Source organism: Sceloporus undulatus, chromosome 1, assembly GCF_019175285.1.
Source record: "Sceloporus undulatus isolate JIND9_A2432 ecotype Alabama chromosome 1, SceUnd_v1.1, whole genome shotgun sequence".
Classification (NCBI taxonomy): Eukaryota; Metazoa; Chordata; class Lepidosauria; order Squamata; family Phrynosomatidae; genus Sceloporus; species Sceloporus undulatus.
The window spans coordinates 88367075-88390687 of NC_056522.1; the positions used below are offsets into that span (position 1 = coordinate 88367075).

The 23613-nt window shown below is 38.2% G+C and overlaps 1 protein-coding gene across 4 annotated transcripts in view; it reads left to right on the forward strand.

The window, feature by feature from the left end:
- The window catches only part of SHPRH (SNF2 histone linker PHD RING helicase), a 62061-nt gene that overhangs the window by 1702 nt on the left and 36746 nt on the right, over positions 1–23613 (forward strand). For 2 of the 4 annotated variants that reach the window (XM_042444827.1, XM_042444830.1), the window contains exons 2-12: positions 2379–3048; positions 8421–8550; positions 10764–10982; positions 13171–13249; positions 15128–15278; positions 16432–16537; positions 17099–17355; positions 18343–19008; positions 20876–21127; positions 22562–22640; positions 23356–23519. In XM_042444827.1, coding sequence (XP_042300761.1) covers positions 2410–3048; positions 8421–8550; positions 10764–10982; positions 13171–13249; positions 15128–15278; positions 16432–16537; positions 17099–17355; positions 18343–19008; positions 20876–21127; positions 22562–22640; positions 23356–23519 — 2742 coding nt within the window. In that variant the 5' untranslated portion in view covers positions 2379–2409. Of the gene's footprint in view, positions 1–775; positions 849–2378; positions 3049–8420; positions 8551–10763; positions 10983–13170; positions 13250–15127; positions 15279–16431; positions 16538–17098; positions 17356–18342; positions 19009–20875; positions 21128–22561; positions 22641–23355; positions 23520–23613 lie in introns of all 4 variants that reach the window. The other 2 variants (XM_042444829.1, XM_042444831.1) reach the window with 2 other exon arrangements.

Consider the following 23613-nt stretch of genomic DNA (forward strand, 5'->3'; position numbering starts at 1 on the left):
CCTCTTACAGCAGGAAGGTACCATTTTAAGAGCCATGGCCCCATTCTATGGGACCCAGGGATTTATAGTTTGATGTGGCACCAGAGGTCTGTTGACAAAAAAAAGGTACTGCTTTAGTTGCCATGGCCCAATACTGTGGAAACTTGGGATTTATAGCTTGATGTGGCACCAGATTGCTCTGACAGAGAAGGTTAAATATCTCACGAAGGTACAATTCCCAGAATTCCATCACATAGCAGTCACAGCAGTTCAATGTGGTGTCAAACTGCATTAATTTTGCAACGTAGATGCCAAGAACAGCGACCCTTCTTGTTTCTCTGACCCTCTTACCGCATCCTGGCCCACTTTTCTGACCCTGGATATTATATATTCAGGGTCAAGAAATCCAAATTAGCTGCTCTTGAATGCCTGCAATTAGGTTCTTTGCACATCTCGCCTTCCTGTCAGCTGAGGAAGGTTAAACTGCTCTCAGGATGACAGCTTTCAATTGGCTGTAAGAATTACAATGTAAACAAAGCTATGGATTCATTTCCAGTTGTGGCATCATTGAATCTAAATTTGATATGGAGATTGTAAGTACGATGGCTGTTTACGTGAGAAAATGTTTGATAGTCTTGTATTTGAAACAACAAAAAAATGCCTTGTTGCTACAAACGTACAAAAGTAGGCCCTTTGCAAAGATAGATATATGCTACTCATACAATATGTCATCTGTTCAGACTTTTAATTATGTTGAGAGTATCTTTCTGAATGATATACAGTATTGATTTTCCAGGCAGGGTTTTCTAAAGGAACACTTTGGTTTTGGACATTATTAGAAGTTACCCATATGGAAATAACTTTCTCAGGTTGGTATTGTTGTGCGCATGACAGTAATTTGATGATGAAGGCAAACTTTAGACTTCTAGGAATTTAAAATACATATTATGTGTATGCCTTCCAATCTGTAATCACATTATTAATTTCGTTCAATGATTAAAACAAGGTGGGGATGTGTGTTAAAACAGAGGGTACAGAACCGTAAGATGATAAGCAGCAGCTTTTCTTTTTAAGAGGTAATAAGTTTGGGTTAAACATTAAAATGAAACTAATGTTTCATAGGTGAAACTTTTTATTGGTGCAGGCTTAAACTATTACTTAAGTTATTTTTCATTCAGAAATTTAATATTTATGTTATTCTACAGAATTTCAAGAAATGTTATGGCTGATTTAGCAACTCTTTCTCAGCCTTTTCTATGCCATAGAGTCTTAAGTCTGAGTTATACTCTGGTCAAATGAAACTGAAATTGAAGTTGTTTGACAGAACACACTATCCTTGTTTGAGGCAACATTGACTAAACCATGATTTAGCTGTATGTGAATAAAATTGACTAAGCCATAATTTAGTTGTATGTGCCTAAAATATTTAAGATTTGTGCATTTCCCCTTCCAGTATTCAGCCAAGGAAGAGAATGTAAACATCCATTTTTACTTTCAAGCAATAGTAGTATGTCATTATATGCATATTGGAAACAAGTTTGTTTAAGTATAACCCATCCAAAGAGGCTAAGAATATAAACCATGGTTTCAAGTTATCTCCTCTGAACAATCCATAGTATGTCATAATTCATAGTTTGTCATAAATGTGGAATAACAACAACCATTGTTAACTGAATATGGCAGTAAATATTTGTGTTCTTGCCACTTCACCAGAAGATAAGAAGGGAAGGAAGAATACATGAGCCTGAGGTACTCGCATGTAACATTTCGTTTCTTTTAACACAAAAGCAGCGCCACTGAGCACCTCTTTTTCAAATATTTTGTTTTATATCAAGTTTATTAACTTTCTGAGAATGAACAGAGGCCTTCACTTTGCCTAGTTTCGCTCTTCCATTGTAATAAAACGTTTCCAGGGTTTGTTGCTTCCTAACTGGGGGAACCATGATTAAAGCTCTGAAGACAAACCAGGGTTTGAAACCATTTGTAGTTGAAGGTTTTCATTATTTCCTAGTTAAAATATACTCTTTCAGCTTGCGCTGAAAGCTGTGCAATGGCGCTAACAATGGCGCATGCACTGCTCCGTACGTCGTGCACGAGCCCGTTATTTTCAATGGAACTCGAGCATATGTGCTATTTGCCTTACACAGGGGGATTCCGGAATGGATCTCCCGCATAAGGCAAGGGCGCACTGTAACTAATATTGGAAGTGTTCTGGAATGGTTATGAGAGAAGAGAGGGAAGACTGTTATTCACTGTCATTTCTCTTATTCATTAGACCATTACATATGAACCAAGCCTTTTGAGTATTATTTTTATTCTTAATAAATCAGAATATAATGATCTAAATATAACCATCCATAATAATCAAGTAAGTTGATTGATATTGGTCTCTGTTACAGAGTTTAGAGACTCCACTAGTGAAACATCAAAATGAGTAGTCGCCGAAAGCGTGCTCCTCCATTGAGGGTGAGTGATGAGAAGAAGAAGCAGCTCTGCTGGAATATGCATGATGACAGGAAAAATGAGATGATCGATTTAGATGCAGTGGATGAAGACCAACCTGTTGCTGGTACAAGCACTTCTTCTGCAGCACTTATTGTTATAAATGATGATAGTGTGGATGAAGATTTGATTCACAAAGGAAGCAGACACAGATCCCTCAGCTTTTCAACAGTTACAGATGATGCAGAAGATTCTTGCCACGTCTTGACTTCTGCAGTCATACAGTTAAATATTGTGATACTTCCATATTGTCCTGATCCTTCCTGGAAAACATTATTTGGGGAATTCATTCTTCAACTTCTTCCTGGGCATTTTCTAATGGAGAACATCCATAAAAGGGCTTTTACCTTAATGAGAACAGAATCTAGTGACCAGCTGCATATCTGTTTTCATACTAAAGACACTGAGAAGTTGGATGAAAGGAAAGAATCAGTGCTGAGCAGTTATGAAGAAGACATCTTGGTTGAATCATCTCTGAGTAGTGAAATCTTAGAAGACTTAATGTGGCTACAAAAGAAGAGAGTAGTTCTGTTGTATCAAAGACCTGGAGATGCTAAATGTTTAAAGGTATTTGGATTATGTAATTAATGGAACTGTACTATGCATGGACCATTAATTTTGCTCTTGAAATTAATGTACAAGTGCAGTCATTCAACAAAATGTTGCATTATGTCCCAGTGATTGTGTGGCATTTAATTCTGTAGGAGAGTGTCTGATAAAAAAAGATGGCATCAAAGAAATGAATCAATGCTTTAATGTGGGTCTTACTTCATGTGCAATATTTATTTATTTTAGTATCTGGATATTTTAAGAGCGCAGTCTGTTTGAATGCAAGTCAATGGGTTATGAGGCTTTTCTGTGTAATTAAGTGCATACACCCCTCCCAGGAGCAGTGGGAAGATCCAGGGGGCAGTGAGGGAAAATCGGGCAACAGGAGGACCTTCAGTCAAAATATTGGCATGCAAGAGAGACAAAGGAAACCAGCAGCCTTTAGGACCATGGTGAGAACGAGGGTTGCATGAAACTTCTTTTCAGGGTCCCTTAAAACCACAGTGCAGCTGCACCAATCTTTTCATGTGGTGGTGTCTCTCGCTTTTCGCCTGCCCATGTGACCTCTCTCCCTTAGCTGTGTCATTCCCTAGTAGTGGTGGTTGGGAAACTCTTGTGAGGCTTGAGCACAGGGCATCATTTCTGTAGCTCAGAGCAGCACCATTTTGGGACAGACTGACTGGCTGGAGCAAGCAGTTATAGCATGTGGCAGTGCAGGAGAAGCAGTGGCAGAAAGGAGCATTCAAATTCCGACTCTTCTTAAGTTTTATGAACTTCACTGTGATTTGGCTGGTAGGTTGGAGCTGCTCTGCTGCTCTTGTTTTCTTTCATTAGACAGGCTGAGAAAAGAGGTAACAGAAGATACTATGTTTGTGGAGGGGGGACACTTGAAGCTATGTGGGGAAGACATCTTAATTGTGCTCACTAAAAACTGGATGGTTGAGGAAGGAACTACAGTAAATTGTGGCTGTGTGGGGGAGGTGACCAGGCATAAGTGAGGCTAAGGAAACACATGCGTCAAAAAGGATGAAAAGACAAAGCAAAGAAAATTGTGTCTACAGGGAGATACAGACAGGCAGAAAGGGGCGGCCAGATGCCGCCCCTTTCTGCCCCAGATGGAGGCCACAGCAGACAAATTCTGCGGCCTCCACGAGGCTTAAAAAGAACCTGCTGGATGGCATTGGTGTGCTTGCGTGCAACATTGACATCTGCGCTGTGCCGCGCCGCATGGATGTCATCGTTGTGCTCCCCATGTAAATAGCATGCCAAGATGGCACCCGCGGCGCGCAATAGGGCTTGGGAGTGTGTGGATGCTCTGCTCTCCTGAGCCCTACCTTCGGCCCCAGGCCAGCACAAAGAGCCGGTCTGTATTGGGCCTACATTAGCAGTGTTTATAGCCTTTAACTTTAATGTGATAACTTTGCCAGATTTTCACTTAAGCTGCATCCATACTGCAGAAATAAAGTGGTGCCAGAATGGATCCCCACGAAAACAAAGGGGCAACTGTATTTCTGGGACTGCATCCACACTGCAGAAATAATCCAGCTTGACATCACTTTCAATGCTATGGAATTCTGGGAATTGTAATTTTATGAGATATTTTGTCTTCTCTATCAGAGATCTCTTATGCCACAACAAGCCCTAATTCCAGAATTCCATAGCATTGAAAGTGGTGTCAACCTGGATTATTTCTGCAGTGTGGATGCAGTCTCAGAAATATAGTTGCTCCTTCGTTTTTGTGGGGATCCATTCTGGACACACACATCCACGAAGATGGAAATCTACCAATATTCAAGCCCTATTTGAATGGTGGCACACCCCTGTGGGCACCTGCAGGTGCACACTATGAGTGCACGACCCATTTTAAGTCCCTCTGTTTGCCCCTCGCGAGTAAACGAGTGGCGTGGATTCGAAGTCCACACAAACAGAGGGACAACTGTACTAACAAGCTTACACAAATGTCTTATTCAGATCCTTCAAAACCCAATTCCTCAGTACTGCTTTGAGGGGAAGTGGCTAAGAGCTGTTACTATCACCAACCAAAGCATGCAGAAAGGTCAAGAGAGAGCAGAAGGGATCATTGTTTCTTTTAGATTGACTAAGCCAGGATGGACTAAGCTCTCACCTTTTGCCACTCTACTCAGTCAACAGGATGGTTCCTTTTATCTTTTTAATAAGAGTTAAAGTATGTTACTTATTTTGACTTGTGGATAAGTCGACTCTGGTTATTTGGATCAATTTTTTGACTAAAATTTGTAGATTTATGCATGTGTATATATAGTAATCTCCAGCAAGGATGTATAGGATTTTCACTTTACAATGACTTTATTTACTATTTAATTAGCAAAGTGGTAATCTTGTAGGTACTTCTTATTTATATGGTTGCTACTAATTTAAGTCTTAGATACAAGGGGCTGTAATATATTCATAGTGATAGATTTATCTGAGGCACTCTGCACTTCCTCACTGATCCTGGACACTATGCACCTGGAGATTTGTATGAATAGGGCATCAAACAGACTGCCAAAAAGAGCCAACTTTGTGGAGGTGTGACATTCAGACAGCAGCACACCCCCACCCTGCCGGGAAGCCACACAGCTGATGATCCACGGAGTGGCTTCACGGCATTTCTGTGGTGCAGCATTTACATGCACTGTGTTGCAGAAACCCGGAAAAGTAACTGCTGTGGCGGCAAAGTTGCCTTTTCTGGTGCAAATAGGATTGATTTTCTGCCGCTTCTTTTTGCACCGGGAAAATGCTAGGTTGGGGGCGTGGCATGCGGTTGCCGTAGCCCCAACCCAGCAAGAAAATGGGCAGTGGCAAGCCGCTCCTTCGGGGCCATCTGTTTCGGCCTATATTTCAAAATCTGAATGCTGACTTGTTTACATTGATTTTAAGTTGTCTTCTGGGTGCAATCTAAATTTCTAATGATGCCCTAAAGAGCCCAGGAGTGTCTTCTTGCATATGGTGTTCCTTCTGTGATTAGCTTGCAGGGTTTGGGGGGGGGGGGGGGGAAACAGGTTTTTAAAAGCAACAGCCCCAACCCCATTTTTTGTTGTTGTTTAAACCATGTTGTTGTTGTTTTGTTTACACCAGGTTTTTCGCATCAATGTTGTCATTAAAAAAATGAGTCCTGCTTATATTACTGTTGGAAATCATTATTTACCTGTTAGAAAGTTTGATGAACCATGTTTTAATGCTTTCTAACATTAACAGTCCTAACTTATTAGGCTTTGGTATGGTTTAAATCTTTCAATAAATCACCACTTTTTTACTGCTTATTATTTCTATTACATCTGCATATATGTAGACTATACATAATGAAACATACAAAGTACAGTGGAGATGCGCCTTATGTGGGGGATCCATTCCGGATCCCCCACGTAAGGCGAATTCCGCCTATATTCGAGTCTCATTAAAGTGAATGGGGCTCGTGCTCGCAGCGGTGTGGTGTGTGCATTCTGCGGGCACCCGCACCATTGAATTAATAGCAGCGTGGCTTCCGCATAAACCAGAAGCTGCGTATGGCGCGCCCACGTATGGAGCATGCTGTACTCTCAGAATTGTTTTGTTTGAACTTATGTTAATTGAAGGGTTTGTTTCTAAATGGCAGTTCTTGCATTATAAAATTAAGTACAGTGGTGCCTCGGGTTACGAAATTAATTCGTAACGCGGCCGCTTTCGTAACCCGAAAAGCCTTCGTAAGCCGAATTGCCATAGGCGCTAATGGGGAAAAGCCGCGATTCCGTGTAAAATAGCGCCGAAAAGCACCAAAAGTTTTTTCGTAACCTGAAAAAACATTCGTAACCCGGAACAATAATTCCCTATGGGATTTTTTCGTATCCCGAAAATTTCGTAACCTGGGTATTTCGTATCCCGAGGTACCACTGTAATTAAAAAGGAGTTACTGACACCGGATGGTGGTCTATCAATGGACACCAGCCAATAAACTGTTAAAGTTAAAATGTTCAAACAGTTATTTCGGGTTTGGCAGTGTGGTGGTCAGCTGGAGATCATTCCCTGTTCCGTAAGAGGGTTGGAAAATAGTAGTAATAGTCAGAATATTTGTTTAAAAAAGGGAGAAGGGATTCAATTTAAATCCAGAAGTGTTCTTTAAAAAAAAAAACAACTCATTTTATTTAGATTTAAACTAACTTGGTTTAAACCAACTAGCCCTGTTAGGTTGTACAAATGACAATGTCCTGTGGCTTGAATCTTAAAATGTTTAAGTTGAGTGTTCAATCTAATTAGTTGTTGCTCCACAACACTAAGGACCCGAACAGACGGGCCAAAATAAAGCTGCTTTGGGTCACTTTGGAGGTATGTTGTTTAAATGACACACGCATCTTAAGAGGCCAGAAGCTGCACCAAAGCCACATTCCAGTTCTTAGGACTGGAGCGTGGTCTTGACACGGCTTCCTGTCTCTTAGGATTCATGTAGCATTTAAATAGCATACCTCCAAAGTGACCCAAAGCAGCTTTATTTTGGCCTGTCTGTTCAGGCCCTAAAATTCCCAGCAATAGCTTTCTGAACTGATTACTTCAATGCTTTGTAGTGCTAAGGCTTCTCTAAGACTTTTCTCTGTGGGCTCTTTTTGCTGAGTATCCTTATGTCTAAATTATTTAATTGTTGCTTAATTCACTTTAAGTTGATGTTTGGTCCCCTTATCTTTCCAATGGAAATGGTATGTACAAAAATTAAAAATAAGCATAACTAACTAATAAATATTTCTAGCGTTATAGGCTTAGTTTTGTGCTATCGCCTGTAATCCTCTGTGATATATGAATTTGGCAGTGTATAAAGAGCATTTGGAGTATCTCTGAGATCATTCTCAAAAAGACAAACAGCCAACAAAATACAGCTGAATTTGTAGCCCTTGGAACGTGTGGGAGATTCATGAATATATCTCCCACTGTTTGGAGGTATTTTGTTCCATCCTTTGGGGGCAAAATGAATTTGGTTAGAACAATGACACTAGTGGAGCAGATGTTTGTTCCCCGTTCTGCTCTGTTGCCTTTATTTAAATCACACAGCTGGTGCCTGCTGAAGAGACAGTGCAGGTACTTGAGTCTTTCCTTTGCAGCTGCAGCACAACAGCAGTTGTGGCAAGGGGATTTATATCAGGTAGAATTGATTGAGGAAAGGGTAGACATCCTTCCTCCAGCATATCTATCTTAGCTTTGCCTGCATTTAAGTGAAACAAAAATCTTGGATGAACTAACCATAGATTTTCTGCACTGCTTATACTTTGGCACTTCATTACTCTCTGGCTCATATTCTTGACCATATTTACCTTTTCAGTTAGCAGTAAATTTATGCTCTTATTCTTACTTTTTTTCTCTTTTGGAGATTCTAAAATTTATCTAAACTTTTATTTTTATGTAAACAGGTTGGAATATATCTTCTTGAAACTGGCTTAAGCAAACTAGAGTTCCTTAGTGACGGTGGTGGTCGAATAAAAAAGGCCAGTCAGCTCCTTCAGAAATTGATGGAAAAATTCTATCACTTCATAATTCCAGGTAGTTTATTATTTGTCCAAAGTCCTGAAGAAATGTATCTGTATCACATACAGTGTCACTTGGCTGTGACCCCAAACAGTACCTGAATTCTTCTATCTTCCCTCTATTCCTATACAGTATTCATACTTGTTGGCGAGCCCTTTTGAGTGTAATAGTCTTCACTGCAGTCTTCAGGATGAGGTTAGGGTGAGCTTACTGCTTGGCAATGTCTTTCAATAGTAGACAATATTGCAACTATTAGGCAAAAATATGTTTTAATTGACTCCCTGTTCCTAGAGGATGGATGGGACATGGATATGGGCAAGTTCCAGGAATATCGTCTACATAACTGAAGCTGCTGGTTGTTGTTTTCAGTGTTGCATAATTGTACCAACGCCTGGCAGAGGAATGTGGGTGGGAGGGAAGGGGCTCTGCCTTCATGGACCTCTTGTGGCTCCCCACCATGTGCCCTGGCCACCTTCCCAGGCTCCTTCTTTTTGCTGCGCCTTGTGTCTCCGCATGCATCCCAGCCATGAGAGAGAGAGGCAAGGAGTGTCAATGGATAGGTGGAGAAAGAAGTAGAGAGGTTGAGTGAGGCCCACAGGGACCATGGTGGCGATGGCAGCAGCAGTGCCTGGCAGAGGAGGAGGGAAAGGGGCTCTGCTCCCTGCATGCCCCTTGTAGCTACTAGCCCCTCCCACCCACATTTTCTCTGCTGCGCCGAGCATCTTTGTGTGTATCCTGTCCATGGGAGAAAGAGGCAAAGAGGGAGGGCAGGCAGGCAGGGGGAAGAAAGAAGCAGGGAAGTTGAGCAAGTTGGCCTGCCCCCAGGCATCTTGCTGCCCCCAAGAGGGCCACACCAAGGAGGACAGGTGTGCACCATATTAGATATTTTTCCATTTTTGTGGGGGTCCTGCACTCCTAACCCCACTCCAAATGTGGAGGGCCAACTGTATTGTTAGGGTTCACAAGGTGTAAATACACACCTAACATCTATACAGTATTGTTGATAAATCTGTACAAAGTTGCTTAAAAGGCTGGAAATAATTTTTGTTGATCATCCAGTGGAATAATTAATTTGATGTGTGATGGGGGCCCATACAGAATAGCAAGGAAAGAAGGAAGTGAAATGATTTGTCCTTCTACTTCCATGGTCAACTACTTCCTGATATCTGGTCTGAGCTCCACTATGGCCCTCAGCTTGCCACCACTCTCCCTGTAATTCAATTCTGTTCTTTCTCATTATCATCTCTCATCCTTTTCCTTTCTTCCTGTACTGTTGTTGAGGAAAGGAAGTAGTAATCAGTTATTGAATTATGCTGTTTGGATTTTCTGCATCACAACTGTTGGAAACATATTTGATACTTATTAGAAACTAAATAGCCAAATAAATTATTGATTACATAGGGCGATTCCTGCTTTTTTTCTAAATTAAAAAAGGTCATGCCCTACTTTTGTCTTTGTTTTCTTTAACCAATGGTTAATCCACCACAGAACCTATTTTCTTAAATCGGTGACTTTTAGACATAATTCAGGATGGCAAGGGAATTTGTCAAAAAGCATTTTTGGAATCAAAATATATAACATTTTCTAGATCACCCCATCTGAATCCATGATGACACACTTGAAGAATTCTAAATGGTGGTTGGTAAACAGATTCCCAACTAGATAATGGTACTTAACAAAGATGGTTAAATTTTACAAATTGTTGCGATGTTACACAGTCATAAAGTTTTCAAAGTTAGAAGGTGTTACTAAAAAGGGAAAGGTGAACTGATGTTAGTAATACCAAGTATTATTGGAAATAATTTAATTAAATGTATAATGATTCATATGTGACATTTTGAAAAGTGATATTTATTATAGCCAGATCCCAACATCTTTTTATCACACTTTTCATTTAAAAAAATAGAGTTATGTTCTCTTCACCCTCTTATTGTACCTACACTTGGAAGCAATTCTGTACTGGACTGATATTCCTTAATACATGGGTAGAGAACCTGTGGTCTTCTAGGTGTCAGCTACTTTCCTCTTCCATCATTCCTCAGCATTTGCCTGGGCAGCAGGGGCTAATGGGAACTGGAGACCAAACAACATCTGGCAGGCCACAGTTCCCTAGCACCCCCCCCTCAGTACTTCTTATGTCCATTTCTTTGATTATCTTTTGTTGCAATATGTTAAACGAATTACAGATGCTACTGACAGTGAATCAATGCCATGTATGTATGTTTTAGATATTTTGGAAGAAGATGAAGAGGAGTCTGACAGGGATATAGAGCGTCAGAATATTGAAGAGCTTTATGACTATGTGAGGCATATACACCAGAAAGAAATACAGTTTTTGAAGGAGAATGTACAGCATTCTGCCTTGATTCCTGTGCTACGGCCATATCAGAGTGAGGCTGTAAACTGGATGCTGCGACGTGAGAACTTCAGAAATTTACCTATCAATGGCAAGTAACTAGAAATGGGCAATATCAATATGCTATTGATTGACGCCCATGATAATGCAGTTGGTAAAAAAAATTGCAAGTAACCTTTTTTTCCAGCTAAGATGCATAAGATAATTTCAGAAACTTCAGAAACAAATTGAAGGATTAGTTTTGCATATTAAAATAACTATGCTGAACTGTTTTTTTCTGTTGATTTATATGCAAAACTGGAGCACAGTGAACATGGAGAGGTCATTCTCAGGATGATAGAAGGAACAATCCATCACAATTGGGTTATCCCAAATGCCACCCTGACTTGGAAGGAGTCAACATTCTTTTTAGTTACTAATGTTAGCACTCTCCCCTTGTCTGTCAGTTTTTTATTCTGCCCTGTGAACCTGATGTGGTTTGCCCTTCTCCAGTATTGACTGGAGAAGGATATTAGGAATTTAAGGAAATTAATAGAAAAAAGAGAAGGAATAAAGAGAAAAGGGAGATGAGTTGAAACAGAAGGAAAAGGACAGTGGAGCTGAAAAGCAAAAAAGGAAACTGGCTCCCTGCTGACTGAACAGCTAATCAAGAGATGACATAAATAAATAAATAAATAAATAAATAAATAAATAAATATTGTTACCCAGATGACCGCTATTCAGCAAGTCTCTGAGGATGAGTAAAGGGAAGAATGAAGAAACATTTCAAATCTCCAGCAAAGTGAAGCAGAAAAATTAAAAGGGCAGTCTTATTGTAAGAGTGGGGATGAAGATGAGTGGAAGTAAGGCTTTAAGGTTAAAGAAGTAGTGAGTATTGAACAAAAGCCAAAAGAACAAAAAAGTTGATCAGAATGCAAAAACTGCTTCTAAATACCTGCAGATATTGGAGAAAAATGGCACAGAGATGGTGAAGTCACCAGGGGTCAGTTCAGTTCGCCATTTTGCTTCCAAAGATTTTAAGGCAAGAGGTGGAGCTGCTTCAGAAGGCAGCTGTGCTGTAAGGGCGTCAGCATTAATTGATGCATGTTGTGACAATGTTGAAGTGAAAGGGCTGCCTCAGCAAAATGGTGTAATATCCATCACAGCATATGATGCCTGATTTTATGGCTTTTTTTGAAGATGATGTTTACAGAGGTACCAAGTGTAAGTGGGAGGCAATCTGCTCTTTACCAGCAGACAGTTGCCTCCATATAATGAAACAAATGTGGAAAATGTGTAAGTGGGTTCAAGAGTAAACACAGGGCATTCAGAAATTAATTCAAATCCTTAGACTGTTAACATTTCTGGATCCTCAAATGTTTTTTCTTGATTTACAAACCTTAATAAGAGATGCAGTAAACAGTGGATTGAATTCTATGTTGTTCTGTTGTCAGGCAACTCAAAATACAAGTTAAGGAAGGGGGAGGTGGTAATCCAGTGAGCTACAATACAGTTAATTGGCAGTCCGGGTTAGATTCAATGAATTTACTCAATTTATTTAACGTGATGAATTTTAAAAATAGTGACTTTCAACAGGGCAGCACTTCCACAAAAGGAATATAGTTTAGACACAGTGGGGAAAAACAGAAGGGCTGCAGCAGAGGGATATGCACCATAGGAAAAGAAAGATTTCAATTCAGGCAGATTTCAATGAGGATTTAGAAGCAGACAGACCTAAAAAGTGTGTAAAGAAAATTAAACATGTAGGGATTTCAGATGTGGCTGAGGAATGGCAGGATGAGATGATAGAAGAAGAGGTAACATATCGTGAATTTGGTTCCTGAGATAAGATAGAGGATAAGGAAATTAATATTTCTAGGTTATTTCAAAGTGAATCATTTAGAAGTTTATTACAGAATATGTTACAAACAGTGGCACTGGAAACATAAATCTGGGCATTCACATTCCCAAGAAGCAAATGTGAAAGATAAGGTAACGTCAGTTCTAAGAAAACAACTATCTTGGGGAATGAAAATTCCTGTGCCCAAAATTTTTAGAGAACTAATTGAAGTAGAGTGGGGAACATCCTTGAATACAAGAAGGTATTCAGTGTTAACTCAGAAACTATACACCTTTATAAAAAAAAGAGAGAGGAAGATGGAATTCTTAAAGGTTCCACTTGTGGATTGTCCAATAACTATCTGAATGGATTCATTTTATGTTATACAAGCTTGATGAATAAATAAAGTCATATGAAAAGGATATGTATGATACTTACTGTTTTTTCTTTCCCTCTGTAGAAAATGCCCTCCATTACTTATGGAGAGAATTTATTACTTTAGATGGACTAAAGCTCTACTATAATCCTTTTACAGGCTGGTAAGGATTACTGTTTTTAGTATTATAGCCAAAGCGCATACAGTTGAGGTATTACTGATTAATGCTATAAATAAGTCTTTTAACTTTGTCTAGAAATCGTTTAGGCTCAGTTTGAATATTATTTAAGTTTAAACAATAAGATGCATGGTGCAGCTTTATTTTAAGCATGTCTCTTTTTTGAGGTTATTTTTTTATTTTTAGATTGAACAATCTAGTTTTCAGTGAAAGTAATATGCAAAGATAAAGAAATTAAAAGAAGAAAAAGACTAAAAAAGAGGTGGGAGGGGAAAAAAGACATACAAGTAATACACAGCAGGGCTCTGACTCCCTGCACCCCCAGTCCTGACTGTAATGAAAAGGAAAGGAAAAGGATTTTTTTTACCATAACAGATCTAACTAAACAATCCTACTAAAATTATTAATCATAGCCACAGATTATTACACTTGTAGGATATCTTATTACTCAAAAAAATAAATCAATCAACCAAAATCAGTTTCCAATTTTTCAGAAAGTTTTCAGGTGGCTTATCCTTTAGAACCCATGTTAATTTGGCCATTTGAACTAATGTTCAAAACACACTGCAGAAATAATCCAGTTTGAGAACACTTCAACTGCTCTGGCTCAGTAGCTAGGGAATTTTGGGAATTGTTGTTCATTGTGGCACCAGAGTTCTCTGACAGAGAAGGCTAAATGTCTCACAAAACTACAGTTCCCAAAATTCCCTAGCATTGAACCAAGGCAGTTAAAGTGGTATTTCTGCAGTCTGTTTTGGACATAACTCAGCAGCCTTAACAATCCATTCTTCCATTGCCGATGCTTCAGTACATTTCCAAGTTTGAGCAAACAATATCTTTGCTGCTGTGGTCATATCAAAGAATTAATCCATATTTGCTATCCAGTTGTTTATCCATAAAACACAACAGAAACATTTCTGATAATATTACAGAATCTAACTTTAGATTTTTTTTAACTAACAGAAATCTTAGACTAATAACTTTTCACCTTCTTACAAATCTAACACATATGAAAAAGGAGCCCTGCTTGGCATCCCCAACATTGATTTCATTCTGGGATATTTTCAACAGCTCATTTGGGGATAGATACCATCTATATGTCATCTTACACAGGTTTTTTTTATTACTGCACAAAGTAAATATATTTTTGGACTACATTTTCCCCAGGCATCCATACTGGCATTTATGCCTCAAAATGTGGGCCCACCTTAAATGTACTCTTTGAAAGGATCATATTTTGTCTCTAGTTTCAAAAGCCATTTAAACACTTTTTAAATTATATGACAATTGTCTTTATACATCTCTAAATAAACTCATTTTCTCTAACCTCTATGGCTGTTTGAATTTCTCTTGTCTTGATTAAGTATGTTCTAAAGTTGCATATAAGCAAACCAATCAAGTTTTTTGCCTGCTATAAGAATTATCTCTCTTGATTTAAACTTCCAGCTGTCTTGTTCAAAATACAAAAAGATCAGCATAAAGCAACCATCTTCAATTATTATCTATATTTTAAACATTTCTGATGTGGAAAGAGAAATTATCGTTCAGCAGAGTTTCTAAAGCTGGTAAATTAATTCAGAACACTAGTGTATACAGTACTTGTGTTTATTCTGTGTTTAATTGATAATTGGTTTATTTAGATGATCGGCTTCTTGCTTTAAAATGAAATGTGCATATGATAACTAGACCAGTTCCACAGGATTTTATTCTGTATAAATGCCAAATTATAAAACCACATAGTCTTTTTGACATATTCGTTTAGAATGTTGTGTCTTTGGAAAAGCCAATGAAATGATTTCTTTCAGTTAATTTATGATTAGAAGTTATGCCCAAGTATAACTAGGACAAATCTTTGTTCTTCAGCATTATCCGTGAGCGCCCTGTTGCTGGACCTCAGTGGCCTGGAGGAATTTTAGCGGATGAGATGGGCCTTGGGAAAACAGTAGAAGTCTTGGCTCTTATCCTGACACATACTCGAAAGGATGTCAGGCAGGAAGCTCTGATGTTACCTGAGGTGAGAGACCTGTGGTAAATGGAACAAAGCATTTAGTAGTCAAAAGCTGATTCAGTCTCTTTACTGTGGATACACTGAAGATATGTACAAAAATCCAACATAAATCTATTTGCTTTTGCCTGACAATCTAAAATAGAATCCACTCCTTCTGGTGGCCTGATTCAGGTCCGTGGTGGCAGTCCGGATCAGGACTGGGCATGTGTGGTTGCCGCAGGCCCCGCACAAATGGCACCAGCATGGCCTTGTGCTGGTCTCTTTGGCCCATCTGTTTTGGGCCATTAGTGACTTTAATGTTGTGAATTGAAAAAGTGGGAAGCTATTTTTTTCTTGAACTTGAGGTCACAAATGAAATTGATTGTCAGTAAGTTGAGGGAAGAAGTGCTTATGCATATGTTAGTGATATAGTATTGCTAAATGTAATTGTTGCCACTCATTTTGAAGAATTTGAAGAAGGATAAATGGAACAGATTAATGGATCATGGATCTATCAACAGACAAATAAAGCATTTATGTTCAGAAATAGGATGCTTCTGAACTTACAGAATGTCTATTACTAGGGTCCCATCAGCAGGAAAGGAGGTTTACTAGAAACGTGTCTGGTGAATGGGTAACTAACAGACTGCTGTTTTGACTTGATCCAGTACGATTGCTCTCAAGTTCATATTGTGAAGATATTAGGCAATTTGCATATGTATTTAGTTCATGGGGTAGCTGATAAAATTATCTGAAACTTTCGGTTTGCTTTATATAATACATGTACAATTAATTTTATTATTGAATCTATAATAATAATGTCCATTGAGTATTATAATTATTAACTGAAAATGCCACTGTTTCCTTTTTAAGCAATTCAAAGCATTTTTCCTTTCAACCTTTCACTTTTTTTTAACTTCACTTCTGCTAGCATGCCTATCTTTTGTCACCAGTCTGAATCCTACATTGTTAATGAAGCAATATTGTTTGACTTCTGTGCTAATTCAGTCTTTACAACTCCATCCTAAATTCTTGTGTGTTTGGGAAAACTGAAGAGTCAGTAACTTTACTGATATTTTTGACATGCTTATTTTAAGAATTATTTATTGTTATATGAACTGAGAAGTAAGTAAACATTGTGGCTAAAAATACAACTGATATTATTAAAATTGTATCTCAGGGTTTTTTAGTAAACTTCTTTGTTCCACCACAACCTACTGAAGGAAGCAAGAAGAAAAACATAAAGAAAATTGAACTCAAATTAAAGGAAAAAGTGCACTACCCTAGTAAGTATTCTTCATCAAATACAATTTCCCAGAAGCAATTATGATTACCCTTTTTCTGTTGAAAGAAATAAGTTATTAAAAGCCAAAGGCTTTTCTTTGTGATAAATACATAAATGAATATTTGACATCCATGTTCTATATCCTAGTATTAATTGCCAAATTTCTACTAAATATATAGCCTGTTCCATGACCTAACTGTTTAGGAATGGATTGATAGAATGTTATGACATTGTGGGGTGAATTCAGAAATATTTGAGTAAAATTTTACTATTGTTCATTGATTTGTAGTTTTAATATATAATATAAATCTTTTTGACATCAGAGCTCATCTTGAATTGCCTATGTGCAAACATAACTGAAAAAATATAATAAAGTATATTTCAGAATGATGTGAACTACTACAGGAGGCTACTTTACATTGGTATTTAAATGTTTTTTTTTTTGGTAGAGCTCATCTGTACGTGGTAATTATTTGTGATAGAAAAAAAAAAACCAAGCAAACCAGTGGTGCTGAAGTGTTGTAGTTGACTTTATATTGAAGGTATTCAATTCCTCTTCCAGGTTTGCGAGTGATGCTTCTAACAGCTATAAAAGAAATGAATGTAAAGAAAGGAGCATCAATTGTAGCAATTTTTAAGTATGTCCATGCCATATACAAGTATGACATACAGAGAAACCGTCGAATTCTTAAAAGAACACTAGAAAAACTAATTGCAGAGAAGATTGTGGAACAGGTCAAAGGACATGGCCTTGCTGGCTCTTTCAAGCTGGGTAGAAACTATAAGGAACAGAAATGTTGTGACAAGTCCAAGAAACAAGTAAGTTGGGTGGTTTTTTTTTATTTTAAATGGAGGGAGTAATTTGAGTTTAATACTTAAATATATTCTTGCCACTAAATAGTTGCAGGGAAGAGAGAATAAGAGGACCAGTTAGTTTAATTAAACTGAGATCAATAAAATACATGTAGTACAGGATGATTTTCACCATATTCTTTAATGGCAAAAGACTCAGCATTGCAATAATATATCATCCCTAAATCTTTTAACTGGCTGAAAAAATTGTATAAAATTAAGCAAGGCATAATTGTGTACAGTGGTTGAGTGTGGATGTATAACTTATGATGGGAAACAGAATTCTTGGGTGTAATGTTAATGAACTTTTTAATGAATTATAAGAGTTCCACTAATAGAGAACGAATGCACTTACTATTAGAGTGGTGCTGAACTAAGGGGGGGGATGGAAATTTGTATTCAGTATTTGTATTTATTTGTTTGTTTGTTTTATGAATAACTTTTGTATTTATACTTTTTACTGATGTTTTTGTATAGTTTTACATCTGTACTGTTTTTAATAAATTGTAAACCACTTTGCATCCATTATTGAAAAAAAGGTAGGCTATAAATAGAATAATAATAATATTTTATAATACATTTAAAATTGTAATTCAGCATTTTTGTTCTACTATCTTTAAAAAGATAGGGAGTTGTGACATGTATTTAGTACATTAAAATTATGTATTCCAATCCAGTATCATATTCTTCCCTCACTCTAAATATTGTGATGATTGTAATCCAGATATGTGAGCAGAATGTTGATCTAGACAGGCCTTTGGTTTGATTCATCGTAGCTCTTATTACATTCTGTTATATTGATTCATGGCATAGCATATGCATGAGGGCTTTGCTAGTTTCCTTTCCTTCATGCCCTTTAAGTGTTAAAAAGTTAGGGTTAATAATTTAATTTGGAACATTTTCCTGTTGTGAAAGCAAAAGCAAAATTACATTTAATTTCTTTTGCTTTTCCAGAAAATTCGAACATCAGATAGGGTTCAGATGAAAACTTTGTCAGATCGTAAAAATGAAACCAAAGAACTGGGAGATAACGACTCATGTTCTCTTAGTGTTCCTAAATCACATCTGGCAGTAGACATTCCAAGAGATGAGCATGATTACTGTACAACAAAATCAAAATTGGATCCTAAATGTTGGAAGATTGAAGAAGATCCTCAGCATACATCTGCTGACTTGGAAGGCAACATGATTGTTTCTGAAGATGAAACACATGCTGTTGACATTCTTAAAAATACAAATGAGACAGAAAAGCAACAGGATTCCTTAGAAGTCCAATCTTCAGCCTCTCAAGAACATGGGAGCATTTTTGTACAACATCCAGGTTCCATTTTTCCGTTCAACACCTCCGATTATCGCTTTGAATGCATCTGTGGTGAACTTGGCTTGGTTGACTATAAAGCACGTGTGCAGTGCCTGAATTGCAATCTGTGGCAGCATGCTGAGTGTGTGAATTACAAAGAAGAAAACCTTAAAATCAAGCCCTTTTACTGTCCACATTGCCTTGTAGCAATGAAGCCAGTACCTACAGGAGCAACTCTGATAATCTCTCCAAGTTCTATCTGCCACCAGTGGGTTGATGAGATTAACAGGCATGTGAGATCATCTTCCCTTCGAGTGTTGGTAAGAAAGAATTGCTACACAGAGAATAACAGAACTGGAAAAGTGTTATTGTGAATTGCTGTTCAGGTAGTTTGGTGGGTATCTGAAGATCAATAACTTATTACTAATTGGATATCCTCAGATGATTTCCTCGTCAATACTATAATTAGCAATAAGTGTCCAAAACTTGCAAATTTTGACATTGTTTACTTAAGAGTACACTTCTCTCTCCGCATTTGCAGATTTAACATTTGCGGCTTTGATTATTCGCAAATGTTAAACCTGCTTTGGCAGGCATTCCTCCTCCAATCTCCCCCTCTTGGGCTTTTCTCCATGGGGAAAATAAGCCCAGGAGGGAGGAAGCAGCCAGGAAGAGTGCATGCCTGTGCCTCTTCCGCCTGCCCCCTGACCCTTTAACTGGCTCCCCAAAGGCATGGGAGGGTGGGCGGAAGAAAGAGCAGGTGTGCGCTTGTGCCTTTTCCTCCCTCCCTCCCTCCCGTCCCTCTAGCTGGCTCCCCAAAGCCAGTTAAAGCCATGGGAGGGTATGGGGAAGAAGGAGCAGGTGTGTGTTTGTGCCTCTTCTCCCTGCCCTCCCATTCCTTTTAACTAGCTTCTGGGTGGGGCTGGGGGTGGGAAGGAGTTTTCCACATTTACGGGGTCTTCTGCCCTTAACCCCCGCAAATGCGGAGGGACAAGTGTGTGTTTTGAGTGGCCAGTGAGGAAATACCAGAAAGTTTGGGCAAATATCAATACATTCAAACGTTGACCTTCATTACCATCATGTAATATAAAAGCATTATATTTATTATATCCTGCATATAAAATTTCAGAGTTAAAAACTGACTGTGTTTCTCAGTTTCACTGTTAACTCTAAACAACCTAGGGCTGTGCAGATGTTTTACCTACCCTAACAGTTAACCTATGCTTAACACATACCATTTTAAAGTTGGCTGTTATGTGATTATATTTCTATTTCCACTCTTATTTTTTGACAATTTGTAATATTTTGCTTATCTTTTGTCAGTTAAATTCTTTGTGTCTATCTGTGTTTTGTAAGTAGCAGGTCATGGATTAAATTCATAAGAGCCTAATCCCCAATTAACAGTAGTAATAAATGATTACCAAAATTGTTATTGATTTTCTCCACGCCTCCAGGTATTGATTGACAACATTGTGTATCTGTTTGAGTTTATGACATCTCAAAACCAAAAGGGAACATTTAAGGTGCAGACAGAAGCAAAATGACTGAAAAGTCAACAATTTGGGGGCCTACGTGTCATTGCGATGGAACAACTATCTTCCCCTCCCCTCCGTGTTGGTACAGGCCTAAATACCATCCAAAAAATAATCTCTAGAGTGTTCCAGGCCCCCTGACAGTTTTCAGGTGCACTACAATTAACAAGCAGGGAACGCTTATCCAACATCTAGACACATGTTCATCTCCACCTCACCAGAAAGTGGAAGAAAAAAAATGCCAACTCATGGGGTGCTTACCTTTTGTTGTTTTGTGTGCCCCGTTGTTTTTTTCTACGCACAATTTGTTCCTCAAATAACAACCCAAAGCACCATTAAAACACCAGCAAATATGGCAGCCTCAAAACATTCCCTAACAGGAAGCCTTGTATGAGGTTGCCATGCTGCGGTTTTCATGGGTGTCATGCTGGTGCAACTTGATGTGGATGCATATGGCGAAAATTGGGCCCCATCCCCTGTATTGTCACCCATTTATATTTTAGATCCTTATACTAAACTGTGTGAGGTTGTCATTTTTAAAATCCATTTCTGATAAATGAAATTTTCAGCTTCTCAATTAGATTTTTTTTCATGCTTAGGAAGCTTCTAATTGTCATATTTTGTTCTCATATGCTTTGTATACAAATCCATGCAGGTTTATCAAGGAGTGAAGAAACATGGTTTCTTGCAGCCTCACATTTTGGCAGAGCAGGCAGTAGTCATCACCACATACGATGTCCTTCGTAGTGAGCTGAACTATGTGGACATTCCTCACAGCAATAGTGAAGATGGACGCCGTTTTAGAAACCAGAAGCGTTATATGGCCATCCCAAGCCCTTTGGTGGCTGTGGAATGGTGGAGAATTTGCCTTGATGAAGCACAAATGGTAGAATGTACCACTGCAAAGGTGAGGGAAGATCTCTTGGGTACATTTCTGTTGAACATGAAAGGTATTAAACATAAAAGCAAATGAATGGAAGTTACATGTGTAGTCTTTAGCACATAGAGATGTAAATTTGCCCTTGTAGTTCATCCTTCAGAAGTGTCTAGTGATCTATTTTCCCTGGGAGGTGTTTGCCACTAAATGTTTTCTCTACTGGAGGTTTGACTGGCTATGAAACACAGTCTTTTTAAAAAATAATTACTTAACATAATGTATTCTGACAGTTTAAAGAACTAGGTCATCCTGTCTTTTACACTACTTCATGGTCTAAAGTGAAATGTTAGTCAGTTTTAATCCCTATCTGAAGAGGCACAGTGTCTGCCCTTAGGTTTAGAAATTGCAAAATGGTTTGCACTGACATTTTTAAAGAATATTTAAAACCATTTCAGTGACTTGCAGAGAAGAGAACTATCAATATTGGCTGCCAAATATTTGAAATTCAGGGAGAAAAACTTTCAGCAAAAAATGACATATTTTAATTATTTGGTTATTAAAGTTAGACCATTCTTGGGATGGCAGGAGGATCAATCCGCTGTCCTTGAGTTTATCCCCAATCACCATCCATGAGGTGTGTGTGTCACTGTACATCTTTATGTAAGATACCCACATCAGGTTTATGCAGAGATCCTGAGCTAATATTGAAAGGTGAGTTTGGAAAAATGTTATAAAAAGTTCAGGAGGAGCTGTCTGCCATGTGGAAAGGAGCGCAGGAAAAAAGCCCAAGAAATAGTAGAATTAAAGGAAGGGTGACTCAAAAACAAGCATGTTGGCTTTAAAAAAAAAAGATTAGAGGCTGTTATGCAGTGGTCCAAAGTGTAGGAAGTTGAAAGAATAAATTGGGGATGTGTTCGGCTTTTAAAGAAGAGGGTTAAGATGGAAGCTCCGGGGAACCTTTTATATGCTGGGTCTATAGATATACGGTGCTTTGTACAGTTGAGAAGAATGTGGGAAGGTAAATGTAAAATAAAGACTAGGAAGCTGAGGACAGAAAAAGCTTTACTTTGAAAATGAGTAATGTTTCAGCAGTTCAGTTTCTGCAGTTTCGTAGTCTTTTACCTTTTCTTCAACAGACAGCTGATCCACATAGTATGGTCCACATAGGTTGTAAGAATGTAGTGAATTTGTTTCACTATGAGAAAGTTTTACTGACTGACTTCTATGAATCTAAGTAAGTGGGAAGCCATTTTGTCGGTCTTTAAAAGCTAGGTATTCTTCACTGTGACCACTCTAAGTGGTCATCATTGATGCTTCATACAAAATGTTTTTCAAGTATATTCATAAAGCATGAAAATGGCAGTGGCTAGGTATTAGTATTATTACTCACTATTATTCTGTGTTCTTGAGTTTAACATAAGATTCCTGGTTGCCGTGATCATCTGTCATTTCTTCTGCCATTAGGCTGCAGAAATGGCTCTCCGTTTGAGTGGGATCAATCGTTGGTGTGTAAGTGGAACACCAGTTCAGCGAGGTCTGGAAGGTAAATGATACATCTGATCTTTTCTCTGTGTCAAAAAACATACATTAGTTTTGAGGAACAGAGCATCACAACTGTTGTAGTCCAAACATGCTTCTACAGAGTACACCTAAGCAGTTTACTTGTTGTGAATATTTACATTCTCCTTATCCAACAAATACTGCTCAACAGGACTAACAACAATAAGAAAAGTTATCAAAGTAAACTAAACAGTAAAAATACAACATAGAAATTACATAGTACTTATATATGAATGCAACAGAAAGCACAATATTTAAAACTACCAATCTACCAAAACTAACAACATTAGCTGAAAAAGAGAAGTTTTCACTCCCTACCCATCAAATCAGAGTGCTATGAAAAAGGAAGTGAGACAGACTTCCCAAGAGGAAAATTCAGTCTAGTTGCAGATACTGAACAGGCCATAATATTTCATGTTTACATATTTGACAAGTGACCCAAATTTTGTAAAATGTCATCACTAGATGAATTGCTGATAGGTTGTGTGTGATATTTAGAAGGGAATGTGCTGTTCGTTTTAACCTTTCACAAGGAACTAGCAAACACACACCACCCAGTTTTTGTCTTACCTTATCCATACAAGAAAAGAGCTTAATTTTTCTTGTTGGGATGATGAGCTAAGCTTATTATATTTAAAATATTTTTTGCATAATATTAAAGCCTGTGTGTGGTAAAATGTGCCCTTTTTCCATCACAGATTTGTATGGATTAGTACTTTTCCTTGGAGCTGATCCTTACTGGGTCAAGTATTGGTGGGATCAGCTTCTTTATCGACCATACTGCAGGAAAAATACAGAGCCTCTCTACAGCTTCATAGCCAAGATAATGTGGAGGTCAGCAAAGAAGGACGTGATAGACCAAGTAAACACTTAAGTACTAACAGTGTGTATTGAGGCAACATTTTTAATGCAAAACATCAATTATTTATTTATTGTTACTCTTGTTATTGTTGTTA